Source organism: Etheostoma spectabile, unplaced genomic scaffold (assembly GCF_008692095.1).
Source record: "Etheostoma spectabile isolate EspeVRDwgs_2016 unplaced genomic scaffold, UIUC_Espe_1.0 scaffold00004385, whole genome shotgun sequence".
Classification (NCBI taxonomy): Eukaryota; Metazoa; Chordata; class Actinopteri; order Perciformes; family Percidae; genus Etheostoma; species Etheostoma spectabile.
The window spans coordinates 1,502-26,897 of NW_022603143.1; the positions used below are offsets into that span (position 1 = coordinate 1,502).

At 43.8% G+C, this 25,396-nt stretch overlaps 2 protein-coding genes, 1 long non-coding RNA gene and 1 pseudogene across 4 annotated transcripts; all 4 read left to right on the top strand.

Moving 5' to 3' along the window:
- Window positions 1–679: 679 nt before the first annotated feature.
- Window positions 680–4,745, top strand: LOC116677098 (E3 ubiquitin-protein ligase TRIM21-like; annotated as a pseudogene).
- LOC116677106 (E3 ubiquitin-protein ligase TRIM39-like) lies at window positions 2,241–17,093 on the top strand. Its single transcript, XM_032507786.1, has 3 exons — window positions 2,241–2,255; window positions 9,109–9,111; window positions 15,937–17,093. The coding sequence occupies exon 3, from the start codon at window positions 16,101–16,103 to the stop codon at window positions 17,031–17,033; it is 933 nt and encodes a 310-aa protein (XP_032363677.1). The 5' UTR covers window positions 2,241–2,255; window positions 9,109–9,111; window positions 15,937–16,100; the 3' UTR covers window positions 17,034–17,093.
- On the top strand, window positions 4,992–24,687 carry LOC116677109 (uncharacterized). Its single transcript, XR_004328927.1, has 3 exons — window positions 4,992–5,005; window positions 10,675–10,679; window positions 24,275–24,687. It is a non-coding gene; the product is annotated as an uncharacterized LOC116677109 (long non-coding RNA).
- Window positions 12,179–24,013, top strand: LOC116677100 (E3 ubiquitin-protein ligase TRIM39). 2 transcript variants are annotated; one of them, XM_032507773.1, is made up of 3 exons: window positions 12,179–12,271; window positions 15,106–15,385; window positions 21,722–24,013. In XM_032507773.1, the coding sequence occupies exons 2-3, from the start codon at window positions 15,115–15,117 to the stop codon at window positions 23,368–23,370; spliced, it is 1,920 nt and encodes a 639-aa protein (XP_032363664.1). In that variant the 5' UTR covers window positions 12,179–12,271; window positions 15,106–15,114; the 3' UTR covers window positions 23,371–24,013. The 2 variants fall into 2 exon arrangements, with proteins under 2 accessions (XP_032363664.1, XP_032363666.1); XM_032507775.1 differs by lacking the exons at window positions 12,179–12,271; window positions 15,106–15,385 and adding an exon at window positions 18,108–18,293 and having other exon boundaries at window positions 21,722–24,009.
- Window positions 24,688–25,396: the final 709 nt, after the last annotated feature.

Here is a 25,396-nt window from a genome sequence, read left to right on the forward strand (position 1 = left end):
CACCCCCTCCCTGACCTTATCCTTCCTATATAAGTTTGGTATTCTGGTAGTGACCCAGCAGCTTCAGGTGAGGAGCTGGTGAGCCATGTTTCAGATAAACCCATAAATCAACATTAGAATTACATAAATGTTCAAATGTTCACGTTTGTCACACGAAGGGAACCAATGCCTGGGCGTACCTTTAGATGCCCCCCCAAACACCCCCCCTTTTAACAACCGGTCCCAAACAGTCCTAGCCTCATCAAGTGTCTCAAAAACTTTGAGGTGTTGGTTTTCTGAGTACTGGGTTACAAATCTTACGTCTTCCCTTGTGTGGACTCTGTCCTTTTGTTCCGGGCGTTGTGGTGATGGCGCCCCCTGCAACGCTGGTTCCTGGCTCAGGACCAACCGGGGGGCCCGCATCAAGCCTACGTTGGCTGTGCACATTGTTCCCCCACCGCTGCGTGGATCAAGGGCAGCGGAGGCAGAGATGGAAACTGGCATAGGGCGAAAGCAGGCAACCTTCGGTCCTCCGCTGCTGCATCGCTGATCCTTGGCACAGCCCTGCCATCTGACCCGTGCTGGGTAGTATCACGACTCGCCCGATGGCAGCTAGGTGCAGCTCGGCTACTGTTATACCGGTCAGGGGGGGGAGACAAGTGTCCTCCAAGCCTCCTGCTGTTGTACTGCCGACATCCAGATGGTGGTGACCGGTTCAGAGTCTCTGTTCCAGCTGTTGTTGCACACCGGCAGCCACTGCAACCCTGGCTCTAGTAAACATGGTCAGCTAGAATCACTCACACCTCCCATTAGTTCTTCTAACCCTTGTATCATTACTCTGCATGTTTTCCCCTTGGGTCTACCAAAGGAGACCTCAGCAGACGGCAAGCTGGCCTGCGGAGCGGAAAGGAGGAGGAGGAGGAGGAGGAGGAGGAGTTTTGTGGTGGAGGAGTTTTGGACCGCAGAGTTGTGAAGGGAAGAGTAGTTTCTGCTGAATGGAAGGGGTTCTCAGAGTAAGTATGCGTCTATAATATTAATACGTGGTGATCTTGGTCCTGATATATATTATATATTTACATATTGCTAATAATGTCAGCATTGTATCACGCCCTCAAAGTTGAAGTTTTGGTATTTTGACTCTAAGTTGCACGACCCACAATACCTAGAACTTAGAAAAAAAAGGACTAATAGGAATGATGAATTAGAGGGAGAATGGATTGTCTAAAAACAAAGTGTGAGGAGATTTTCTTCTGTCTTCACTCACCTTTCCAGTGAGGAGAACACTGGGAGCCGCAAGACCACTGGACCTGGACCTGATCACCGAGTACATGCAGAAACACGAGGAGGTGAGGAGGAGGTGGAGGAAGAGGAAGGGAGGAGGAGAAGGAGAAGGAGGGCAAGAGGAAAGGTGTCCGGATGCCTCGGGAGACTCAGAGGAGCGAGGGAGCAAGAGGAAGAAGGAGAGGTGAGTGAAGGAAAGAGTTTACTCCAGACTGAAGACTCCCAAAATCTAATCTCATATTAATGAATGCACAAAGAGGGTTTCACAAATGTCTTTTAGGATTTATATATTTATACCGTAATTCCTCAAAGAAGAACCGTAGTCATTAACCTCCGCCCTCTGATAGTGGCCAGGGGGGCAACACGGCAATAAGGGCCGGGGGGAAATCAGAGTGGAATATCTCCTCAGGGCCTTTCATATAAGAGTGCATTCAAGTTCCTTTTAATGTACATTTCTACCATTTAGGGCTGGCAACACAAAGGGAGGCCACACATGAATTGATCAAAAGTAGTTTTAGTTATCACAAACTAACAAACACTGATTTACTTTTACATAATGCAACTCCATATTGGGGATGGCAGATATTTAAGAAAGGTAATGCATTAGTCAAACTATGTTCCACAGACATGCTCTAAATGTGGCATAGTTTCTAATTTAAGATAGATCTCTACAGCGGCACCTCACTAACTCACTCTCTGTTTTTCTGTCTAGAAACGGAGAGGAAGAGGATCAACCATCACCGCTGTCAGCACTGTGACAAAACCTTCACAACTCCACAACTTTAAAGATTCATCAGAGATTCCAATGGAGAGAAGCGTACAGCTGTGATCATGTATGGCATCTTTCACACAGCAGAGACACATAAAAAGCCATCAACGCATTCACACTAGAGAGGAAACATACATGTATATTTTTGTATTCTTGTTCTTGCTGTGTCAGATCCTTGTTTACCCCTCCTCAGGAAATCCTGCCGTTAGTTGGCAGAAATGGCTGCGTGCTGATACAGGTTTCATCAAATGTAGGCTACGTAATATGGGGAACACAATCATAACATTCAGAAATGCGCAAACTATATGTATGGCGAAATTGTTACTTTAACAGTTTTTAACGTTTTTCAATTGATTGCAAAAATGTGGTCACAGATTCACCTGTGACTCCATCTGGAAAATTATTTGCGATTTTATTTTGACCCTCTGAATTTACCGTTGGACACACCTCGCATGAGACAAGACCGCAGTGTGACGGAGGGATAACATGAGACGCTCCAGGCTGCCAGCTATATACTCTTGAGGAGATCAGTATAATGCAGCTTTAAGGAGTCCCCCCCCCCCGCTGGAGATAAGATATATGCAGCTTTAACGGAGTCTCCCCCTGCAGGAGATCAGATATAATGCAGCTTTAAGGAGTCTCCCCCTGCTGGAGATCAGATATAATGCAGCTTTAAGGAGTCTCCCCCCCCCCCCTGCTGGAGATCAGATATAATGCTGCTTTAGGAGTCTCTAAATAACCTCCCGAGGTAATGCATGTTTGCGCCTTGCATACTACTAGCATTATGTGTTGACATCACATTAGACTGTAATTAATCATAAATATTTTATGATAAAATATTTTAACCTTGACGTAAAATAACGTGGACCTGTCATTAAGACATAAGACCAGTTTGGACCTGTCATTAAGACATAAGACCATTTGGTGAGAGTGAACTCGGTATCAGGTGATTAAGAGTTTTCGACAGATAATGTTACTTGTTGCTAAGTAACCATAGGCTGAAGCTGAGATCAGTCTGTTCACAGGTTTTGAAATATTTGTTTCTATTTTATTCCCACTGTGTAGATATGGCTGCTGCAAACTATCGCATCTGAAGATCAGTTCTGTGCTCCATCTGTCTGGATGTGTTCACTGATCCTGTCTCACACCATGTGGTCACAACTTCTGCAAAAACTGCATCACTGAACACTGGATACTAATGACCAGTACCTGTGTCCCCTGTGTAAGGAGCGTTTTACCCAGAAGACTGATTTGAGGGTCAACACTTTCATCTCTGAGATGGTTGCTCAGTTCAGACAGTCAGCTCAACAGAAAGCCAGCAGCAGCTCAGAGCACAAGCATCCAAACGGAGAAGTTCCTGTGACATCTGTACTGGAACCAAACTGAAGGCCTGAAGTCCTGCCTGTGTGTCTGGTCTCCTACTGTGAGACTCACCTGGAGCCTCATCTGACTGCTTCACCTCTGAAAAGACATCAGCTGATCAACCCTGTGGAGAAACTGGAAGGCAGGATGTGTCCGGAGCACGATAACCTCTGGAGCTGTTCTGTAAGACCGACCAGACATGTGTCTGCATGCTCTGCACTGTTTTAGACCACAAGACACATGATGTTGTTCCTCTGAAGAAGGATATGAAGAAAGAAGGCGAGCTGGGGAAGATGGAGGCTGAAATTCAACAGATGATCCAGAAGAGACGACTGAAGATTCAGGAGATCAAACACTCAGTTGACCTCAGTGATGAAGATGCAGACAGAGAGATAGCAGAAGGTGTTCAGGTCTTCACTTCTCTGAAGGATTCTGTTGAGAGAGGCCTGAATGGAGCTCATCAACACCATCAAAGAAGCAGAAAACAACAGAAAAACAGGCCGAAGCTTTCATCACAGAGCTGGAACAGGAATCTCTGAGCTGATGAAGAGAAGCACTGAGGTGGAGCAGCTCTCACGCTCTGAAGACCACCTCCATCTTCTCCCAAGGTCCAGTCCCTAACATCCAGCAACCTCCACCCACCAGCACTGGGCGGAGGTCAGCATCCGTCCATCATCATATGAGGGGACTGTGGTGAAAGCTGTGGTTCAGCTGGAGGAGACACTCAGTAAAGAGATGAAGAAGCTGCTTGAAGCCAAGCTGAAGAGGGTCCAGCAGTATGCAGTGGATGTGACTCTTGATCCTAATACAGCTAATCCTGGGTCCTCCTGTCTGATGATGGAAACAAGTAATCATGGTGATGTTAAGAAGATCTCCCAGACAACCCATAGAGATTCTAAGTGTGTTTTGTGTTTAGGAAAACAGAGTTTCTCCTCAGGAAGATTTTACTTTGAGGTTCAAGTTAAAAGAAAGACTGCATGGACTTTAGGAGTGGCCAGAGAGTCGATCAACAGGAAGGGAGACATCACACTGAGCCCTCGGTATGGTTACTGGACGACATCGTTGAGAAATGGAAAGGAATACAAAGCTCTTGCTGGCCCTGGTGTCCGTCTCTCTCTGAAGTCTCCTCCTCAGAAGGTGGGGGTGTTTGTGGACTATGAGGAGGGTCTGGTCTCCTTTTATGACGTAGATGCTGCAGCTCTTATCTACTCCTTTACTGGCTGCTCCTTCACTGAGAAACTCTTCCCATACTTGTGTCCCGGTCTGAATGATGGTGGTAAAAACTCTGCCCCTCTGATCATCTCTCCTGTCAGAGTAAACTAATCACTGATCTCATTTCAGGTATTGATTCATTTTCAATAAAGGGAACAAATGTACATATTCATATATTTTACATCTTATTTTCTACAGAATCTGTTTTCTGTGGTGACTGATTTATACTTTATTCCATTTATTATCATATGTTAAATGTGCAGCAATTCTTAATTAAATCAAACTTCATCTTGACATATTTGGTGTCTTAGAAACTGATTTCTTCTGGAAGTATAATAAATGTCTGTGGGTTTAACTAGATATCGTCTACATAACGTGTGTCATAATGCATCAAATTAATGTGTTGATTATGTTATCAGATACACATTTATTAGTATTTGATGTGCAGCCACAGAAACATATAGCTGAATATTTGTTGTGTGATGAAGCTTCATTTAAGAGTGAGGCCTATTCCATCCCATAATGTCTCCAGAACACAGTATGTGTCCTTGTTATACCGGTAGAAAAAGTTAATGGATGGTTCTATCTTGTGTGAAAAGTCTTTTGGATAATTATGGTCACTTTGGCCATTTTTTATTGGTTTCATGAATTCTGTAAGATGGTTTATGAGTCAAAGAAATGTGTATATATGTGATAGTAGAATAAAAAGTGTAAAATAAAGCAGGTGTTGAACACAAGGCGAGTAAGCAGTGAGAACAGAAAAGCTGGTTTACACACAAGTTGGATTTCAGTCGAGGATGATCTTTATTGTTGAGAATAAAGTTGAACTTTCAGTATTAGTGCCAGACATAAAACAATAAATCAGAGATAGAAGTTGTTGTCTTTTGCATTTTGAGAATAAGTCTAAATGTTGAAAAATATTTTGACTGAAAGTCTAAATCCAAATTTGATTGTATTCTAAATGTCAGGAATAATGTTGAAATATGGAGAATAAAGTCAGAAATTCTCATTTTGACTTAATTTTCTAAAAGCTGGAACAAATCTGAAGATCTTCCTCCTCTGATGTTCTCTTATGTCTGGGACTATGTGGGACGTTGGCATAGTGACTGGTATGAAAATTCAGATATCTACAAAGGGAGAAACAAAAACATTTTTTTTTTTCATTTTAAATGTCTATAATTAAAAAGGTAAAGGTAATCTGATGGTACCATTAGGATCCAGGAGGTATATAATAATAATTAATGCCGTGTGTTGTGGAGGTTTTCTGTTCAGCAGGAGAGGAATTGTTCTGGAGAGAAAGACTTGTTGAACCAAAATAAAGAAGCTGTAAAACTGAGTCCAGGTTTGGTCTTCGGTGAGATTTAATTATTCCCTGCAAAGAATAACCAAGTGGGAAGACAGTTTTCACAGAGTTACCACGGTAACAGTGTAACAACGCCTTGCCAAATTAAAACAGTAGCGTCCCCGTCTTATATCCTGCGTCCCCTAGAGAAGACAAACTCCCCGTTTGAAAACACGTCCAATCCGATCCAAACAGTTCGTCTCAGCAGACAGACAAGTTGGAGCCTCTTACGTGTTTCTGCATCTGTCTCTCACGCCTCAACGTCTTCTACCCGTCTTTTATCTCAGCTGAAATAAAACCAAACATGTCTTTGGATGTTGGAGACAGGCTATGTCTCCTTCAGACTCCATGGCATTGTCCTTGGAGAGACGACGCAGAGACTAGCAGTCTGTCCTTCAGGGGGGACACACACAGAATGAGTTGAATGGAGTCATACAACCTGAAAAGCATTGGGAATAATTATATGAATAATAATAACACATGCTTATACAGTGGTGTGAAAAAGTGTTTGCCCCCTTCCTCATTTCCTGTTCCTTTGCATGTTTGTCACACTTAAGTGTTTTGGAACATCAAACCAATTTAAACAATAGTCAAGGACAACACAAGTAAACACAAAATGCAATTTGTAAATGAAGGTGTTTCTTATTAAAGGTGAAAAAAAATCCAAACCATCATGGCCCTGTGTGAAAAAGTGATTGCCCCCTAAACCTAATAACTGGTTGGGCCACCCTTAGCAGCAACAACTGCAACCAAGCGTTTGCGATAACGTGCAATGAGGCTTTTACAGCGTCCTGGAGGAATTTTGGCCCACTCATCTTTGCAGAATTGTCCTAATTCAGTTACATTAGAGGGTTTTCGAGCATGAACGGCCTTTTTAAGGTCATACCACAACATCTCAATAGGATTCAGGTCAGGACTTTGGCTAGGCCACTCCAATTGCTGGTGTGTTTAGGATCATTGTCCTGCTGCAGAACCCAAGTTCGTTTCAGCTTGAGTACACGAACAGATGGTTGGACATTCTCCTTCAGGATCTCTTGGTAGACAGCAGAATTCATAGTTCCTTTTATCACGGCAAGTCTTCCAGGTCCTGAAGCAGCAAAACAGCCCCAGACCATCACACTACCACCACCATATTTTACTGTTGGTATAATGTTCTTTTTATGAAATGCAGTGTTCCTTCTACGCCAGACATACTTGGACACACACCTTCCAAAGAGTTCCACTTTTGTCTCATCGGTCCACAGAATGTTGTCCCAAAAGTCTTGGGGATCATCAAGATGTGTTGTGGAGAAATTGAGACGAGCTTTGATGTTCTTTTTGCTCAGCAGTGGTTTTCTCCTTGGAACTCTGCCATGCAGGCCATTTTGCCCAGTCTTTTCCTGATGGTGGAGGCATGAACGCTGACCTTAACTGAGGCAAGTGAGGCCTGCAGTTCTTTGGACGCTGTTGTGGGGTCTTTGTGACCTCTTAGATGAGTCGTCGCTGCGCTCTTGGGGTAATTTTGGGCGGCCGGCCACTCCTGGGAAGGTTCACCACTGTTCCATGTCTTCACCATTTGTGGATAATGGCTCTCACTGTGGTTCGCTGGATTCCCAAAGCTTTGGAAATGGCGTTATAACCCTTTCCAGACTGATAGATCTCAATTACTTTCTTTCTCAATTGTTCCTGAACTTCTTTGGGTCTCGGCATGATGTGTAGTTTTAAGGATCTTCTGGTGGACCTTACTGTGTCAAGCAGCTCCTATTTAGTGATGCCTTGATTGTGAACAGATGTGGCAATAATCAGGCCTGGGTGTGGCTAGAGAACTTGAACTCAGGTGTGGACAACCACAGTTATAGTATGTTTTAACAAGGGGGGCAATCACTTTTTCACACAGGGCCATGATGGTTAGGATTTTTTTTCACCTTTAATAATAAACACCTTCATTTACAAATTGCATTTTGCGTTTACTTGTGTTGTCCTTGACTATTGTTTAAATTGGTTTGATGTTCCGAAACACTTAAGTGTGACAAACAGCAAAGGAACAGGAAATGAGGAAGGGGGCAAACACTTTTTCACACCACTGTAATAGAAGGACATATGAAATCATGATTAAATGTTATTTTCCTGTTACACGTGTCTTTTTGACACTGTGACTAAAACGATTAAATTCTGAGCAAACTGTGAACTCTGAAATCTTGTGTATTTCTTAAATTTTAATTAATTTAAATTGTTGTTGTCTGATGATTAATTTTTAATATTCCTCAATAAAGAGACCGGAATGAAAACCTTCCACCTGTAGTCCATTGGTAAGGTTGTCAGAAATGGGTTTCTCTATGCATTTCATTACATGTTAATATAGGCCTATTTCAAACTTGGTTTAATTTCTATTACTACTACTATTATAAGGCCTTTTATCTTTGAGCCCCTGCCACCCAAAATATCTGCACGTTCCTGCTGGAGCCCTAGAAACCACCTCCCCCCCCCATCTATATCTAAATATGAGGAAACAAAAGCTAACCACAGAGCTGCAGTAAGAGGGGGGCCAACGCTGACGGACAACATTCCTGCTCCAGTTTCCTTGGAATCAAACTCGAGGTGTGTACATGTTGTTATGAGGTCAGACTGTTCCTCCCTCATTATATAATTAACCTGAAAACTGTCCAATCAGAGCGCTGACTGGCAGCCCTACAGGTCCGACCGCGTCCTGTTCTCAGGTCACATGACCTTTCTGGATATAATGATGGGCTACATGATACACTTTAAGATAAGAGCAGTGGTTCATTCTTTCAGCACTATTGTAAGATCTGAAGTAAATCAGTAATTATTCTATGATGTGGGACGTTTTGGCCAAAATGAGCCTTTTTATGTTCAGTTGAGTCCGATTTAATCAGCACCAGGAAACAAGTTAGATTTTAATCTCCGCTGACTTCACTGCTGAGATATGAGGGAGTGTCACAACGTCTCCAACAGCCTGAATACTTTTATATATAAACTACTCAGAGCCTTTAGGAGGCGGGGCCTGTACTCCCTGGGTTTGATTTTCATTAGTATTATGATTATCAACTGTTGTTGAGCAGTCTTTCAATCGAAATTCGGGCAAAGAGGGCGGGGCTTGGGAGGAGCTGAGTTGTGATAGGCTGGGAAAGGTTGAGGTGTTTGGGTGGGGCAGGACTGAGGGCAGAGTGTTTTTAAGCGAGTCAGCAAGCTAACAGCAAAGCCTCAATTTACTTTTGATCTTCTCAAACTAAGACAGATGTTCTCCTGTCATCCTAAGCAGCGGCCACACGCCAGGCTTCCTCGACACACTGCCGACCCACCAGGAAAAGTCCCGACTCCCCCGATTGCCGCTCCGCATCTGGGTGCCAGTGCAACTATTTCTAATCATCTGAACAGCTGCTATAGCAGGGTTTAGACAAAACTCATGACAACAATAGTGACAAGTAATGCACGTTAATAAAAATAAAGCAGAACACATGCAGACGACAACGGAATAACTGTTAAACACGTTTATGTTAGGTCAGACGGCAGCTGATTTAACACATGAGACTCCAGGATTAATCTTAGCCCGGCTGTTAGACCGGCTGTTACGCACAATGGAATAACTTAAACTTAAACCAACAGTCACCTGAACGCACCATAAATTCTATCTACAGTCTGACTACCAACAGTCACCTGAAATATACCTTTCACATCTCCTGCAAAACTCATTTAAATCAACACAACTCTTAACACACGTCTCCAAACCGTCTCACTGCAGCAACACTCTGAACAACAAAGGTCGTCAGAAATGGGTTTCTCTATGCATTTCATCACATGTGTTAATATAGGCCTGTTTCCGATTTGGTTTAAATCTCTATTACTACTACTACTATAAGGCCTTTTATCTTTGAGCCCCTGCCACCCAAAATGTCTGCACGTCCCTGCTGGAGCCCTAGAAACCACCTCCCCCCCCCCCCCCCATCTATATCTAAATATGAGGAAACAAAAGCTAACCACAGAGCTGCAGTAAGAGGCGAGCCAACGCTGACGGACAACATTCCTGCTCCAGTTTCCTTGGAATCAAACTCGAGTGTGTACATGTTGTTATGAGGTCAGACTGTTCCTCCCTCATTACATAATTAACCTGAAAACTGTCAAGCCTCAAGGACTACTGCCCAGTGGCTCTCACGTCCCATGTAATGAAGGTGCTGGAGATGCTGGTCTTGGCCTACCTGTGGCCGCAGGTGAGTTCTTCTCTGGACCCTCTACAGTTTGCCTACCAGCCTCGTCTGGGAGTGGACGACGCTGTCATCTATCTTCTGCAGCGAGCTCATTTGCACCTGGATGGCGGTGGCGGCACTGTGAGAATCACATTCTTGATTTCTCCAGTGCATTCAACACCATCCAGCCTCTGCTACTTGGTGAGAAGCTGCGGGTGATGGGTGTCGGTGCGTCCATAGTCTCCTGGATCACTGACCACCTGACAGACAGACCACAGTTGTCCGCCTGGACCGTGTTCTGTCTGATGTGGTGGTGAGTGGTACGGGGGCCCCTCAGGGGACTGTGCTGTCTCCTTTTCTGTTCACCTTGTACACCACATACTTCCAGTACAACTCAGAGTCATGTCACCTACAGAAGTTTTCTGATGACTCTGCAGTTGTTGGGTGTATAAGGGATGGACAGGAGGGGGAGTACAGGGCACTGGTGGACGACTTTGTGGAGTGGTCTGGTAAGAATCACCTGCTGCTGAACGTGGATAAGACCAGAGAGATGGTGATCCACTTCAGGAGGAAGGGAACGGCTCCGCAGCCCCTTTGCATCCTGGGAGGTGACGTGGACATGGGGGAGGATTACAGATACCTGGGTGTCAACATCGACAGCAGCTGAACTGGAAGGTCAACAGTACTGCTGTTTACAAGAAGGGGATGAGCAGACTCTATTTCCTGAGGAAGCTGAGCTCCTTCACGTGTGCAGCAGGATTTTGGAGATGTTCTACCAGTCTGTTGTGGCCAGCGCTCTGTCTCCTCCGCCATCTGCTGGGGGGGGGGGGGGGGGGGCAGCAGCATCGGAGCCAGCGATACAAACAGACTGAACAAACTGATCAGGAAGGCTGGCTCCGTGATCGGCTGCAAACTGGACACGTTTGAAGCTGTGGTGGAGAGGAGGTCACTGAACAAACTGTTATCTATCATGGATAACCCTGACCACCCTCTCCACCCCTCACTGGTCCAACAGAGGAGCAGCTCCACCCTCTCCACCCCACACTGGTCCAACAGAGGAGCAGCTCCACCCTCTCCACCCCCCACTGGTCCAACAGAGGAGCAGCTCCACCCTCTCCACCCCCCACTGGTCCATCAGAGGAGCAGCTCCACGCTCTCCACCCCCCACTGGTCCAACAGAGGAGCAGCTCCACCCTCTCCACCCCCCACTGGTCCAACAGAGGAGCAGCTTCTCTAAGAGGCTCCGACAGCTTCGATGCCGCACGGACCGCTACAGAAAATCATTCATACCACAGGCAATAACACTTTTTAACACGTCATCTCTGGGGGCTAGATGAGACTTCTGGACACCACACTACTGCTCTAATGCAACCTGGACATTTGGTTTATTTACATTTAGCATATTACTATTCAAGCGTTTGCACATTTTGTTTCCCATCCTGTATATATTCAAATATTTGTTCTTTTATTTAGTCCTATTATCATTATTTCATATATATTGTATGTATATTTTCCTAGTACCTCATTTATATTTTTATTCTGTGTTGTGTGACTGATGTACGTGTGCTGCTGTAACACCGTGAATTCCATTTTCTTGGATCAATAAATATCTATCTATCTATCTATCTATCTATCTATCTATCTTGCTAACACAAAGCTAACATTAGCTTAGCAGAAGACCTTTTCTAATGACCTGTACCAACGGGGTCAAAAACAAGGAATTCACAGTACCAACTTCACCTTATGTTAAGCCAGGGAAACATCTGTACACAACTAAAGTCATAAAAACATACGAGGAAACAAAATTTAACCACAGAGCTGCAGTAAGAGGCGGGCCAACGCTGACGGACAACATTCCTGCTCCAGTTTCCTTGGAATCAAACTCGAGGTGTGTCCATGTTGTTATGAGTTCAGACTGTTCCTCCCTCATTATATAATTAACCGGAAAACTGTCCAATCAGAGCGCTGACTGGCAGCCCTACAGGTCCGACCCGTCCTGTTCTCAGGTCACATGACCTTTCTGGATATAAGGTGTGGTGATGTGACGGATGTCAGTCAGATGAAGACAGACAGCAGCAGCATCTGTCAGTGTCTGCTGATGAAGGGACGACGTCTCTTTGACCTCATCTGAACGGACTTTAACAGGTAACATCACACACCTTTGATGGAGAAACTCGCCTATCATTGGGAGATTTGGGGCTACATGATCTACTTTAAGATGAGAGCAGTGGTTCATTCTTTCAGCACTATTGTAAGATCTGAAGTAACTCAGTAATTATTCTATGATGTGGGACGTTTTGGCCAAAATGAGCCTTTTATGTTCAGTTGATCAGATTTAATCAGCACCAGGAAACAAGTTAGATTTTAATCTCCGCTGACTTCACTGCTGAGATATGAGGAGTGTCACAACGAGAGCTGCTTTGATTGACAGGTGTGTGTCACAACCTTCATCCCATCAAAAGTGTAAATCTGTCTTGGTTTTGATTTGTGGACACACGTCCTCAACAACAAGATAAAGATCCTTATTAATATTAGGGTTATTTAATCCTGAACTATAGACTGAGTAAAACCACATCCAGAGGTTTCTGAAGGGACAAGTTGAAACCTGCAGTTCTTCTCCGTCAGTTACTGGAGCCGGGTAATCCTAATATGGGCAAAGAGGGCGGGGCTTGGGTGGAGCTGAAGTGTGATAGGCTGGGACAGTTTGTGTGTTTTGGAGGGCAGGACTTCCACATAAATAACTATAATCAAGAATCTGACAAAATGCCAGCTGGCAAACGGAGGGTTGTCCCATTCCAGATAATTACTCTTTTCATACTCTTGTCTTTTCATTAGACAAGCTCATGGCGTTTTTCCACTTTTTTGGTTTTCCATTACGCAAAAAAGTCCCTGGGACCTGCTACCAGGTACTTTTTTTAGTACTACCTCAGTCGAGGTTCCCAGCGAGCTGAGGCGATACCAGAAGGTGACGTGAAAACCTGCAGACTGCTGATTGGTCGGATCACTGCGTTATCAGCAAACAAGAGTGCGGAGTGTGTGTCTGGAACAACGCGACATTCAAAAGGAAAATCTAGCCAGACACTGACAGATTATCTTCTCTCTATTGCACTATTCTCACTTTTCAACTGTTCAATATTAAGGGCTATTAGGGGCTTTATGTCGTTTCCAATATTGCACATTGTTACTTTAAAAAAACAAGACATTATATCAAATTTAGCTTTTCAAGTAGCGCATCCAACCCTCCCGTACACCCCGGTCTTCTTCCTCTGCACCCTGTGACAGTGTCCCCCCCGGCTCTGCTGGCCCAGATGCATCCCAGTCGTTGTCATAAGTCTCTCCATGACTCTCATAAAGATTATACACAGCCCAGCAGGTCAGAACCAGAACCAGAACCAGAGATCTCACCGGTCGGACATCGAACCAGACGGTCTGCGGCGTGAATGATCTGAAACACAAAGGTACACAGCAGACATATTTTGGTGTGTAATCATGGTTGCTAAAGTTCATGTACTTTATATAGCGTATAGTAAATACCGACCGGGGCCCCTAACACATGCAAATGTTAGCTAACGTTACCAGGAAACTTAACTTACCCATTCCCAAACTCCTGGTTTTTTTCAGCGGTGATTTTGGTTTCTTCATTCAGATTCTTTTGAAACATAAATTTTCTTCTGGCTGTGGCCAGTAGCCACATGCCGAGAATCAAAAACAACACACCTCCGAAGTGCTGTTGTGAGTCGCGTTGAAAATTACATCGTGGAAGTTTCCGGCTGCGTTGCTGTGGTGACCAGCCACGCTGAGGCGTTACTCAATCTGCAATGGACAACGGACGCAGAGTGCGTCTTTATTTCAGGAACTAACAGCTGGTTGAACAGAAGCTGACAGAATATATGACAGACTTCAGCTCTTCATGTGTGCTTTTCATTCCTTAGCATGCTGCTTCAACATTTAGTTTCCATTTCTACCCCTTTAACACCGGGCCACTCGCCCACATAGACTGTAAAGACAAGGGATGTTTGGCCAGGAGTTTGGTGATTTGGGCGTTACCATCTTGGTTTTTAAAAAGTGGAGGTGACGAGAAGACGGACATAGGGAGGAGGATGCGGCCAAGCCAATGATGTTTACGTTAATCAGAAATGTTCGGCTCGTTGGAGATGAGCCAGGTCTGCGCAGAATCGATCACCGCCCGTTGCATGCTGGGTAGATTTGTGTCCGACTTGATCCCAACTTGCATTGTCCCACTGTCCTATTATTATCATCTGGGAATATCGCCGCCTTCTCCCACTTAATCTCCGGAGCGTCCTGTATAAACCTGAAGCTGAGACCACGGACGCCGCGCTGCTTGTCTCAACTTCTACAGATAGTAGAACTTCTTCTATAGTGTGTTGAGGCGGCTTCGACACACTGCCGACCCACCGGGAAGAGTCCTGACTCTCCCAATTGCCAGTGCAACCATTTCTAACCATCTAACAGCTGCTACAGTAGGGTTTAAATAACTATAGTGACAAATAATGCATGTTAATAAAAATAAAGCAGAACACATTCAGAAGACAACGGAATAACTTAAACACGGTTATGTCAGATCAGATCAGCTGATTTAACACATGAGACTCCAGGATTAATCTTGGCCCGGCTGTTGGCCCGGCTGTTGGCCCGGCTGTTGGCCCGGCTGTTGGCCCGGCTGTTGGCCCGGCTGTTGGCCCGGCTGTTGGCCCGGCTGTTGGCCCGGCTGTTAGACCGCTCTAGACCAGGCTAGCCACAAAGAATAAATCTCCATGGTTACTTGGCTGGGTTTAATTCAACCTGGTTTTGTGCAACCGAGTCCAAGCTTAATTCATCCAGAATAACTTGAATATCCCGGATTAATCCCTTATCCTGGTTTCGTGCAACAGGCCCCTGGTTAACAATGATTTCCTGGTAAAATGAAGGTTTGGGTTTCAATTTTATTTCAGTTGGACAAAACTTTGTGATTTCCGCAGGAAGCCACGATGACGGCAGTGGATCTTTTCAACACTTTGGAGGATTTAAAAGAAGAGGAATACGTGAAATTTAAATGGCATCTGCACCAAGACCTCCTGGAAGGCTTCCAACCCATCAAAGCGTCCAAGCTGGAGAACGCAGAAAGGCAGGACATAGTGGATGTGATGGTGAACACCTATCGGCTAGAGGGAGCTCTGACGGTGACAAAGAAGGTTTTAGAGATGATGAACAGGAATGATCTGGTCCAGAGTCTGCCAGACACCGGCTCAGGACCACAAGGTCAGTCCCTCTTTTTAATTTGTATTTTCAGGATAAAAGAGTGGGCGGACATGAGAAACAATACTTATTGAACAGATTGTTTTCTGTGACCTGCTGATACAACTTGTGCACTTGGCGGCATGCCGGGGGCCCCTGGCTTCCTTCAGGCAGGGTCACTGCATCTCTCCCTCGATAACTCATATGGTTTTTGAACCATTCTTTGTCTGACCCCTCACTTGAGACCACTTTGCCAAGGAAGACCCTACCAGGAGCACAAAGCTCCAGATAATACAGACCTCAGGTGCATAGGGACACACAAACCTCTCCATTTAGCGGCCTTTGACCTGTTTTGATGCCATTATTCCATCATATATATACACACGGCTCCATAACGCCTACAAATGCATACATTTCTTTTTAAACTAATAAGAATTGTCTTTTAAATTACATGTATTTTTTTTCTCTCCCACTGTGTGTAGTTCTGGCTGCTGCCAGCAATGTGCCTGAAGGAGAACAATCAGCTCAAAGGAAAGCCAGCAGCAGCAGCTCAGAGCAACAAGTGTCCAAACCAGGAGAAGTTCCCTGTGACGTCTGCACTGGAACCAAACTGAAGGCCCTGAAGTCCTGCGTGGTGTGTCTGGTCTCCTACTGTGAGACTCACCTGGAGCCTCATCTGACCACGTCAATTCTGAAAAGACATCAGCTGATCGACCCTGTGGAGGACCTGGAAGGCAGGATGTGTACGGAGCACGATAAACCTCTGGAGCTGTTCTGTAAGACCGACCAGACCTTTGTCTGTATGCTCTGCCATGTTTCAGACCACAAGACACATGATGTTGTTCCTCTGAAAGAAGAATATAAAGGAAAAAAGGCAGAGCTGAAGAAGACAGATGCTGAAATTCAGCAGATGATCCAGATGAGACGACTGAAGATTCAGGAGATCAAACAGTCTGTGGAGCTCAGTGAGCAAAATGCAGACAGAGAGATAGCAGAAGGTGTTCAGGTCTTCACTTCTCTGAAGGAGTCTGTTGAGAGAGGCCTGAATGAGCTCATCAACACCATCAAAGAGAAGCAGAAAACAACAGAAAAACAGGCCGAAGCTTTCATCACAGAGCTGGAACAAGAAATCTCTGAGCTGATGAAGAGAAGCACTGAGATGGAGCAGATGTTACGCTCTGAAGACCACCTCCATCTTCTCCAGAGTGTCCAGTCGCTAAACATCCAACAACCTTCACCCACCAAGAACTGGACAGAGGTCAGCGTCCGTTCATCATCATCTGAGGGGACTATGGTGAAATCTGGGGTTCAGCTGGACAAGTCATTCAGTAAACAGATGAAGAAGCTGTTCGCTGTGTCTGAGCTGATGAAGAGAAGCACTGAGGTGGAGCAGCTCTCACGCTCTAAAGACCGCCCCCATTATCTCCAGAGGACCCAGTCCCTAAACATCCAACAACTTCCACCCACCAAGGACTGGACAGACGTCAGCGTCCGTCCATCATCATATGAAGGGACTGTGGTGAAAGCTGTGGTAAAGCTGGAGAAGACACTCAGTAAACAGATTAAGAAGCTGCTTAAGTCTGATCTGAAGAGTGTCCAGCAGTATGCAGTGGATGTGACTCTTGATCCTGACACAGCACGTCCTGAACTCGTCCAGAGTTTCTCACTTTGAGTTTCAAGTTAAAGGAAAGACTGATTGGAATTTAGGAGTGGCCAGAGAGTCGATCAACAGGAAGGGAGACATCACAGGTTCCCCTTCGAGGGAAACTCGAACTGCGTCGGTTACGACACTAAGGGGAACGCCTTTAGGCATAGTGTATTAACCGACGCAGTGTCTCGTTCCCCTATCTCGGGGAACAGGGGTTACATTCGTAACCCGAGACGTTCCCCATCGAGGGGAACTCGAACTGCGTCGGTTACAACACTATGCCTAAAGGCGTTCCCCTTAGTGTCGTGACCAACGCAGTGTCTCGTTCCCCTATCTCGGGGAACAAGGGTTACATACGTAACCCGAGACGTTCCATCCAGGGAACAAATGTACATATTCATATATTTTACATCTTATTTTCTACAGAATCTGTTTCCTGTGGTGACTGATTTACACTTTATTCCATTTACTATCATATGTTAAATGTGCAACAATTCTTTACAAAGTGAATCAAACTTCATCTTGACATATTTGGTGTCTTTAGAAACTGATTTCTTCTGGAAGTTATAATAAATGTCTGTGGGTTTAACAGAGGTTTAAATAGATATCGTCTACATAACATGTGTCATGATCTATCAAATTAATGTGTTGATTATGTAAATGTAAATGTGCTGTATTTATAAAGCGCTTTTCCAGTCTTAACAACTGCTCAAAGCGCTTTTACATCTACAGGAAACATTCACCATTCACACACATTCATACACTGTGGCCGGGGCAGGGATCGAACCACCAACCTTCCGATTGGCAGGCAACCGCTCTACCACTGAGCCACAGCCGCCCCTATATCCCAAAACCCCTATCTGATTATGTAATCAGATCCACATGTATTAGTATTTGATGAGCAGCCCCAGAAAACATATAGTTGAATAGTTGATTGTGTGATGAAGCTTCATTTAAGAGTGAGGCCTATTCCATCCCATAATGTCTCCAGAACACAGTATGTGTCCTTGTTATACCGGGTAGAAAAAGTTAATGGATGGTTCTATCTTGTGTGAAAAGTCTTTTGGAAAATTACTGGTCACTTTGGCCATTTTTTATTGGTTTCATGAATTCTGTAAGATGGTTTATGAGTCAAAGAAATGTGTAAATATGTGATTGTAGAATAAAAAGTGTAAAATAAAGCAGGTGTTGAACACAAGGCCTGAGGAAGCAGTGACTTCATCACTAGAGGAAATGTTCAGGAAGCAGAGCTTTGTCAGCACTGCTGGTCTTTAATAAAAACTGGTCTACACAACAGGATGGGGACATGGTCTAATCAAATCTAGTTCAGATATCTAGAAAGTTCTTCCTCACTAGGAAGAATTAAATACAGATATCTGCAATAAATATCCAGTCTAGCTACTAAATATTAAAACAGCCACTTGTACTATTTAAGGATTTAAATGTAGTTTTGACTAATTAAAGTTGGAGATATCTTGAAAAACAATTTCTACCAGTAAGAATGTTATTGTGCATATCTTTAATTACCATCCTGACTAGTTAGAATATCCCTTTGACCAGGAGAAATGTTATTATTAATATCTAAATGTAATGACAGATAGGAGTGTGGTGTGATTAAATGTTAAACGGCCTGCCGTAGCACCTGAGACCTTCTTCCTGTTTTCATCTCTAGATGTTCTGCAGAGCTTCTTCTAGCGGGGAACGTCTGACAATAACAACAACTTTAGTTTTCTATGGTGGAAGTTGACGTTATTGTTTAAATATGTTGTATAATCTCTCTGAAAGAGTCCAACAACAATAATTGATGAGTGCGGGGTCTTAATTTAAACTCTGAACATCTGAGAGCTGACAGCCGTCCTCATGTCCCAGCTGGTCTCCATGACTCCCTGCTCCACTGCAGCAGCAGAACAGGCCTCCATGTAGACCACTAACTGGTGACCCAGAACCACCACTAGATGGATCCCAACACTAAGGAGTGATGAGACAGAGTTCCTGTCCTGCTGCCACGCCCACCACCAAACTAACTGAATTACAGCAACAGCCTTTTCACTTTAGTGGAAAGATTCTTGAGATTTTTCTAAAAGATTTTTGAAGTGTTATTTATTCCAATAGATCAGATCAGATTAGATTATTCCAATAACACCAAAAGAAGGATCATGATTTATTGCCATTTGCAAAATGAACCAGGTCTTAGTGAGACTAAGACCCTCTCCTTGGTGCTTGTTCTAAATATAAACCTGAAACTAGAAACATGCTCATTGGAGCAGAGTCTCCTTTGCTGATGCTGATTCACCTGGAGAATGCCGAAGAGTCTAATGACCTCTAACTCCAGTCTACACAGCAGCAGGTCATGTAGACCAGACTCTAACTCCAGTCTACACAGCAGCAGGTCATGTAGACCAGACTCTAACTCCAGTCTACACAGCAGCAGGTCATGTAGACCAGACTCTAACTCCAGTCTACACAGAGCAGGTCAATTAGACCAGACTCTAACTCCAGTCTACACAGCAGCAGGTCATGTAGACCAGACTCTAACTCCAGTCTACACAGCAGCAGTTCATATAGACCAGACTCTAACTCCAGTCTACACAGCAGCAGGTCATGTAGACCAGACTCTAACTCCAGTCTACACAGCAGCAGTTCATGTAGACCAGACTCTAACTCCAGTCTACACAGCAGCAGGTCATGTAGACCAGACTCTAACTCCAGTCTACACAGCAGCAGGTCATGTAGACCAGACTCTAACTCCAGTCTACACAGCAGCAGGTCATGTAGACCAGACTCTAACTCCAGTCTACACAGCAGCAGGTCATGTAGACCAGACTCTAACTCCAGTCTACAGTCTTCTTCCTTAAACTCGTGCCAGCATCACTGTTATTCTTTTACAGGTGTGGTTACAAAAGAACTGATAAAAACACTTAATTGGATAACATGTCTGTCTGTCTGTGTGTGTGTGTGTGTGTGTGTGTGTGTGTGTGTGTGTCTGTGTGTGTGTGTTGTGTGTCTGTCTGTGTGTGTATTCTCACTACTCCACCTTCTTTTTACAAAATCATCAATCTAGTGTAGCGTCAGCCTATCAACAAACAGCATTCACATTCTCTCAAATGTTTTATGTGTTGCTTTCATTGCTCTGTCTGTTCTTAATGTGCTATATGTGCTGGTTGTACTGTGAAGTGTCATCGAGTACAATGTAAAGCACTATATAAACAAAATGTATTATTATTATTGTTAGTATTGTTATTATGAGCGGTGGTGAAGAGGCGGAGCCACACTGGACAGACAACAGTCCAACGTCTCTGTCCTTGGAATGAAAGTCGAGGTCTGTACATGTCGTCATGAGTTAACTCGCCTGTTTTTGGGCTTCAGAGTTCCTGCAGTTTAAACTCTTTGGAGCTCCCACCTGTAGTACAGTATAAGGCCTTTTATCTTGATCCCCTGCCCCCAAAAATGTCTGCACGTCCCTGCTGGAGCCCTAGAAACCATCTCCCCCCCCCCCCCCCCCCCCCCCCCCCATCTATATCTAAATATGAGGAAACAAAAGCTAACCACAGAGCTGCAGTAAGAGGCGGGCCAACGCTGACGGACAACATTCCTGCTCCAAACTCGAGGTGTGTACATGTTGTTATGAGGTCAGACTGTTCCTCCCTCATTACATAATGAACCTGAAAACTGTCCAATCAGAGCGCTGACTGGCAGCCCTAAAGGTCCCACCGGGTCCTGTTCTCAGGTCACATGACCTTTCTGGATATCAAGGTGTGGTGATGTGACGGATGTCAGTCAGATGAGACAGACAGCAGCAGCATCTGTCAGTGTCTGCTGATGAAGGGACGACGTCTCTTTGACCTCATCTGAACGGGACTTTAACAGGTAACATCACACACCTTTGATGGAGAAACTCGCCTATCATTTGGGAGATTTTGGGGCTACATGATCTACTTTAAGATGAGAGCAGTGGTTCATTCTTTCAGCACTATTGTAAGATCTGAAGTAACTCAGTAATTATTCTATGATGTGGGACGTTTTGGCCAAAATGAGCCTTTTTATGTTCAGTTGATCAGATTTAATCAGCACCAGGAAACAAGTTAGATTTTAATCTCCGCTGACTTCACTGCTGAGATATGAGGGAGTGTCCCAACGAGAGCTGCTTTGATTGACAGGTGTGTGTCACAACCTTCATCCATCAAAAGTGTAAATCTGTCTTGGTTTTGATTTGTGGACACACGTCCTCAACAACAAGATAAAGATCCTTATTAATATTAGGGTTATTTAATCCTGAACTATAGACTAAGTAAAACCACATCCAGAGGTTTCTGAAGGGACAAGTTAAAACCTGCAGTTTGTCTCCGTCAGTTACTGGAGCCGGGTAATCCTAATATGGGCAAAGAGGGCGGGGCTTGGGTGGAGCTGAGGTGTGATAGGCTGGGACAGTTTGTGGTGTTTTGGTTGGGCGGGACTGCCTCATAAATAACTTCAGTCAAGAATCTGGCAAAATGCCAGCTGGCAAACGGAGGGTTGTCCCAGTCCAGACCAGATGCTCCTGCCATTGAGCCCTCAGGCCTAATCAAGTAAGACTTCACCAGATAGACAATAAATGATAGATACCTGTGGGGGGGACTTCTAACTTAGTTGTTGCTAAAGTAACCGTAGGCTGAGATCAGTCTGTTCACAGATTTGGAATATGATGTTTCTCTTTTTATTCCCACTGTGTGTAGATATGGCTGCTGCAAACTATCTGCAGTCTGAAGATCAGTTTCTGTGCTCCATCTGTCTGGATGTGTTCACTGATCCTGTCACCACACCATGTGGACACAACTTCTGCAAGAACTGCATTACTGACCACTGGAATACTAATGACCAGTACCTGTGTCCCCTGTGTAAGGAGCGTTTTACCACCAGACCTGATATGAAGGTCAACACTTTCATCTCTGAGATGGTCACTCAGTTCAGACAGTCAGCTCAACAGAAAGCCAGCAGCAGCAGCTCAGAGCAACAAGTGTCCAAACCAGGAGAAGTTCCCTGTGACGTCTGCACTGGAACCAAACTGAAGGCCCTGAAGTCCTGCCTGGTGTGTCTGGCCTCCTACTGTGAGACTCACCTGGAGCCTCATCTGACTGCTTCACCTCTGAAAAGACATCAGCTGATCAACCCTGTGGAGAACCTGGAAGGCAGGATGTGTATGGAGCACGATAAACCTTTGGAGCTGTTCTGTAAGACCGACCAGACATGTGTCTGCATGCTCTGCACTGTTTTAGACCACAAGACACATGATGTTGTTCCTCTGGAAGAAGAATATGAAGGAAAGAAGGCAGAGCTAGGGAAGACAGAGGCTGGAATTCAGCAGATGATCCAGAAGAGACGACTGAAGATTCAGGAGATCAAACACTCAGTTGACCTCAGTGATGAAGATGCAGACAGAGAGATAGCAGAAGGTGTTCAGGTCTTCACTTCTCTGAAGGAGTCTGTTGAGAGAGGCCAGAATGAGCTCATCAACACCATCAAAGAGAAGCAGAAAACAACAGAAAAACAGGCCGAAGCTTTCATCACAGAGCTGGAACAGGAAATCTCTGAGCTGAGGAAGAGAAGCACTGAGGTGGAGCAGATGTTACGCTCTGAAGACCACCTCCATCTTCTCCAGAGGGTCCAGTCCCTAAACATCCAACAACCTCCACCCACTAATGCCTGGACAGAGGTCAGCGTCCGTCCATCATCATATGAGGGGACTGTGGTGAAAGCTGTTGTTCAGCTGGAGGAGACGCTCTGTAAAGAGATGAAGAAGCTGGTTGAAGCCGAGCTGAAGAGGGTCCAGCAGTATGCAGTGGATGTGACTCTTGATCCTGATACAGCACACCCTGCTCTCATCCTGTCTGATGATGGGAAACAAGTGAATCACGGTGATGTGATGAAGAATCTCCCAGACAACCCAGATAGATTTTCTAAGTGTGTTTGTGTTTTAGGAAAACAGAGTTTCTCTTCAGGCAGATTTTACTTTGAGGTTCAAGTTAAAGGAAAGACTGCATGGACTTTAGGAGTGGCCAGAGAGTCGATTGACAGGAAGGGAAAAATCACACTGAGTCCTGAGGATGGTTACTGGACGATATGGTTGAGAAATGGAAATGAGTACAAAGCTCTTGCTGACCCTCGAGTCCTTCTCTCTCTGAAGTCTCCTCCTCAGAAGGTGGGGGTGTTTGTGGACTATGAGGAGGGTCTGGTCTCCTTTTATGACGTAGATGCTGCAGCTCTTATCTACTCCTTTACTGGCTGCTCCTTCACTGAGAAACTCTTCCCATTCTTCCATCCCTGTATTAATGAAGGTGGTAAAAACTCTGCCCCTCTGATCATCTCTCCTGTCAGAGTAAACTAATCACTGATCTCATTTCAGGTATTGATTCATTTTCAATCAAGGGAACAAATGTACATATTCATATATTCTACATCTTATTTTCTACAGAATCTGTTTCCTGTGGTGACTGATTTACACTTTATTCCATTTATTATCATATGTTAAATGTGCAGCAATTCTTTACAAAGTGAATCAAACTTCATCTTGACATATTTGGTGTCTTTAGAAACTGATTTCTTCTGGAAGTTATAATAAATGTCTGTGGGTTTAACAGAGGTTTAAATAGATATCGTCTACATAACGTGTGTCATGATGCATCAAATTAATGTGTTGATGATGTAATCAGATCCACATTTATTAGTATTTGATGAGCAGCCCCAGAAAACAAAGTCTTTTGGATAATTACTGGTCACTTTGGCCATTTTTTATTGGTTTCATGAATTCTGTAAGATGGTTTATGAGTCAAAGAAATGTGTAAATATGTGATTGTAGAATAAAAAGTGTAAAATAAAGCAGGTGTTGAACACAAGGCCTGAGGAAGCAGTGAGAACAGAAAAGCTGGTTTACACACAAGTTGGATTTCAGTCGAGGATGATCTTTATTGTTGAGAATAAAGTTGAACTTTCAGTATTAGTGCCAGACATAAAAACAATAAATCAGAGATAGAAGTTGTTGTCTTTTGCATTTTGAGAATAAAGTTGAAAAATATTTTGAATGAAAGTCTAAATCCAATTGAGAATATTTTCTAAATATCAGGAATAATATTGAAATCTAAAGAATAAAGTCAACAATTCTCATTTTGACTTCATTTTCTAAAAGCTGAAACCAATCTGAAGATCTTCCTCCTCTGATCTTCTCTTATGTCTGGTACTATGTGGACAGTTGCCATAGTGACTGGTATGAAAATTCAGATATCTACAATAAGAATTATGACTAGAAACAAAGCTATTGCAGATATCCACAAATGGAGAAACAAAAACATGTTTTTTCATTTTAAATATCTAAAATTAAAAAGATAAAGTTCAAATCTGATTGGACGATTAGGATCCAAGAGGTATCCAATCATAATTATATGACGTGTCTTTTTGACACCGTTACTAAAACAAACTGTGTACTCTGAAATCTTGTGTATTTCTTAAATTTTAATTCATTTTAATTGGTTGTCTGATGTTTTTATTTTTTATGTTCCTCAATATTGAGACAGGAATGAAAAAGGATGAATTATTGTGTCATAATGTCAGAAATAAAGTCTGTTTGAGACCAAGAATGATAATGGTGTTTTTCCTAAATCAGTTCTCCTGATATCACTTTAAACTGCTGGGTTGGTTCTTTCTACCACAACAGGACCTGATAGATAGATAGATAGATAGATACAGAGATAGATAGATAGATAGATAGATAGATAGAGAGAGAGATAGATAGATAGATAGATAGATAGATAGATAGGTAGATAGATAGATAGATAGATAGATAGAGAGATATTAAGGTAGGCAGTTGGTTTCATATTTGGAACAATTCAATGCAAAATAATAAAATAAAACGAGGCCTCATGCGGATTATTTGTGACTTGATTTGGTGTATTTCTCCTTCCTACCGTTTCTGTGTTAAACTCTTTGATAAAGAACGTTTCCATCCAGTAAAAGTGCTGACAGACTCAGATTATTATTCTAAGTGTCTGATAACATTACCTACAGAGATAGAGCTTTTAGTGAAAGAGGAAGATCCTTTTAGTTTAACATGAAACATCTCCATCACCAAACCCACCAGACTCCATGTAAATAATCACTACTTTTAGCGTGTATAGAGCAGCATATCTCCACCAGACTCCATGTAAATAATCACTACTTTTAGCGTGTATAGAGCAGCATATCTCCACCAGACTCCATGTAAATAATCACTACTTTTAGCGTGTATAGAGCAGCATATCTCCACCAGACTCCATGTAAATAATCACTACTTTTAGCGTGTATAGAACAGCATATCTCCACCAGACTCCATGTAAATAATCACTACTTTTAGCGTGTATAGAGCAGCATATCTCCACCAG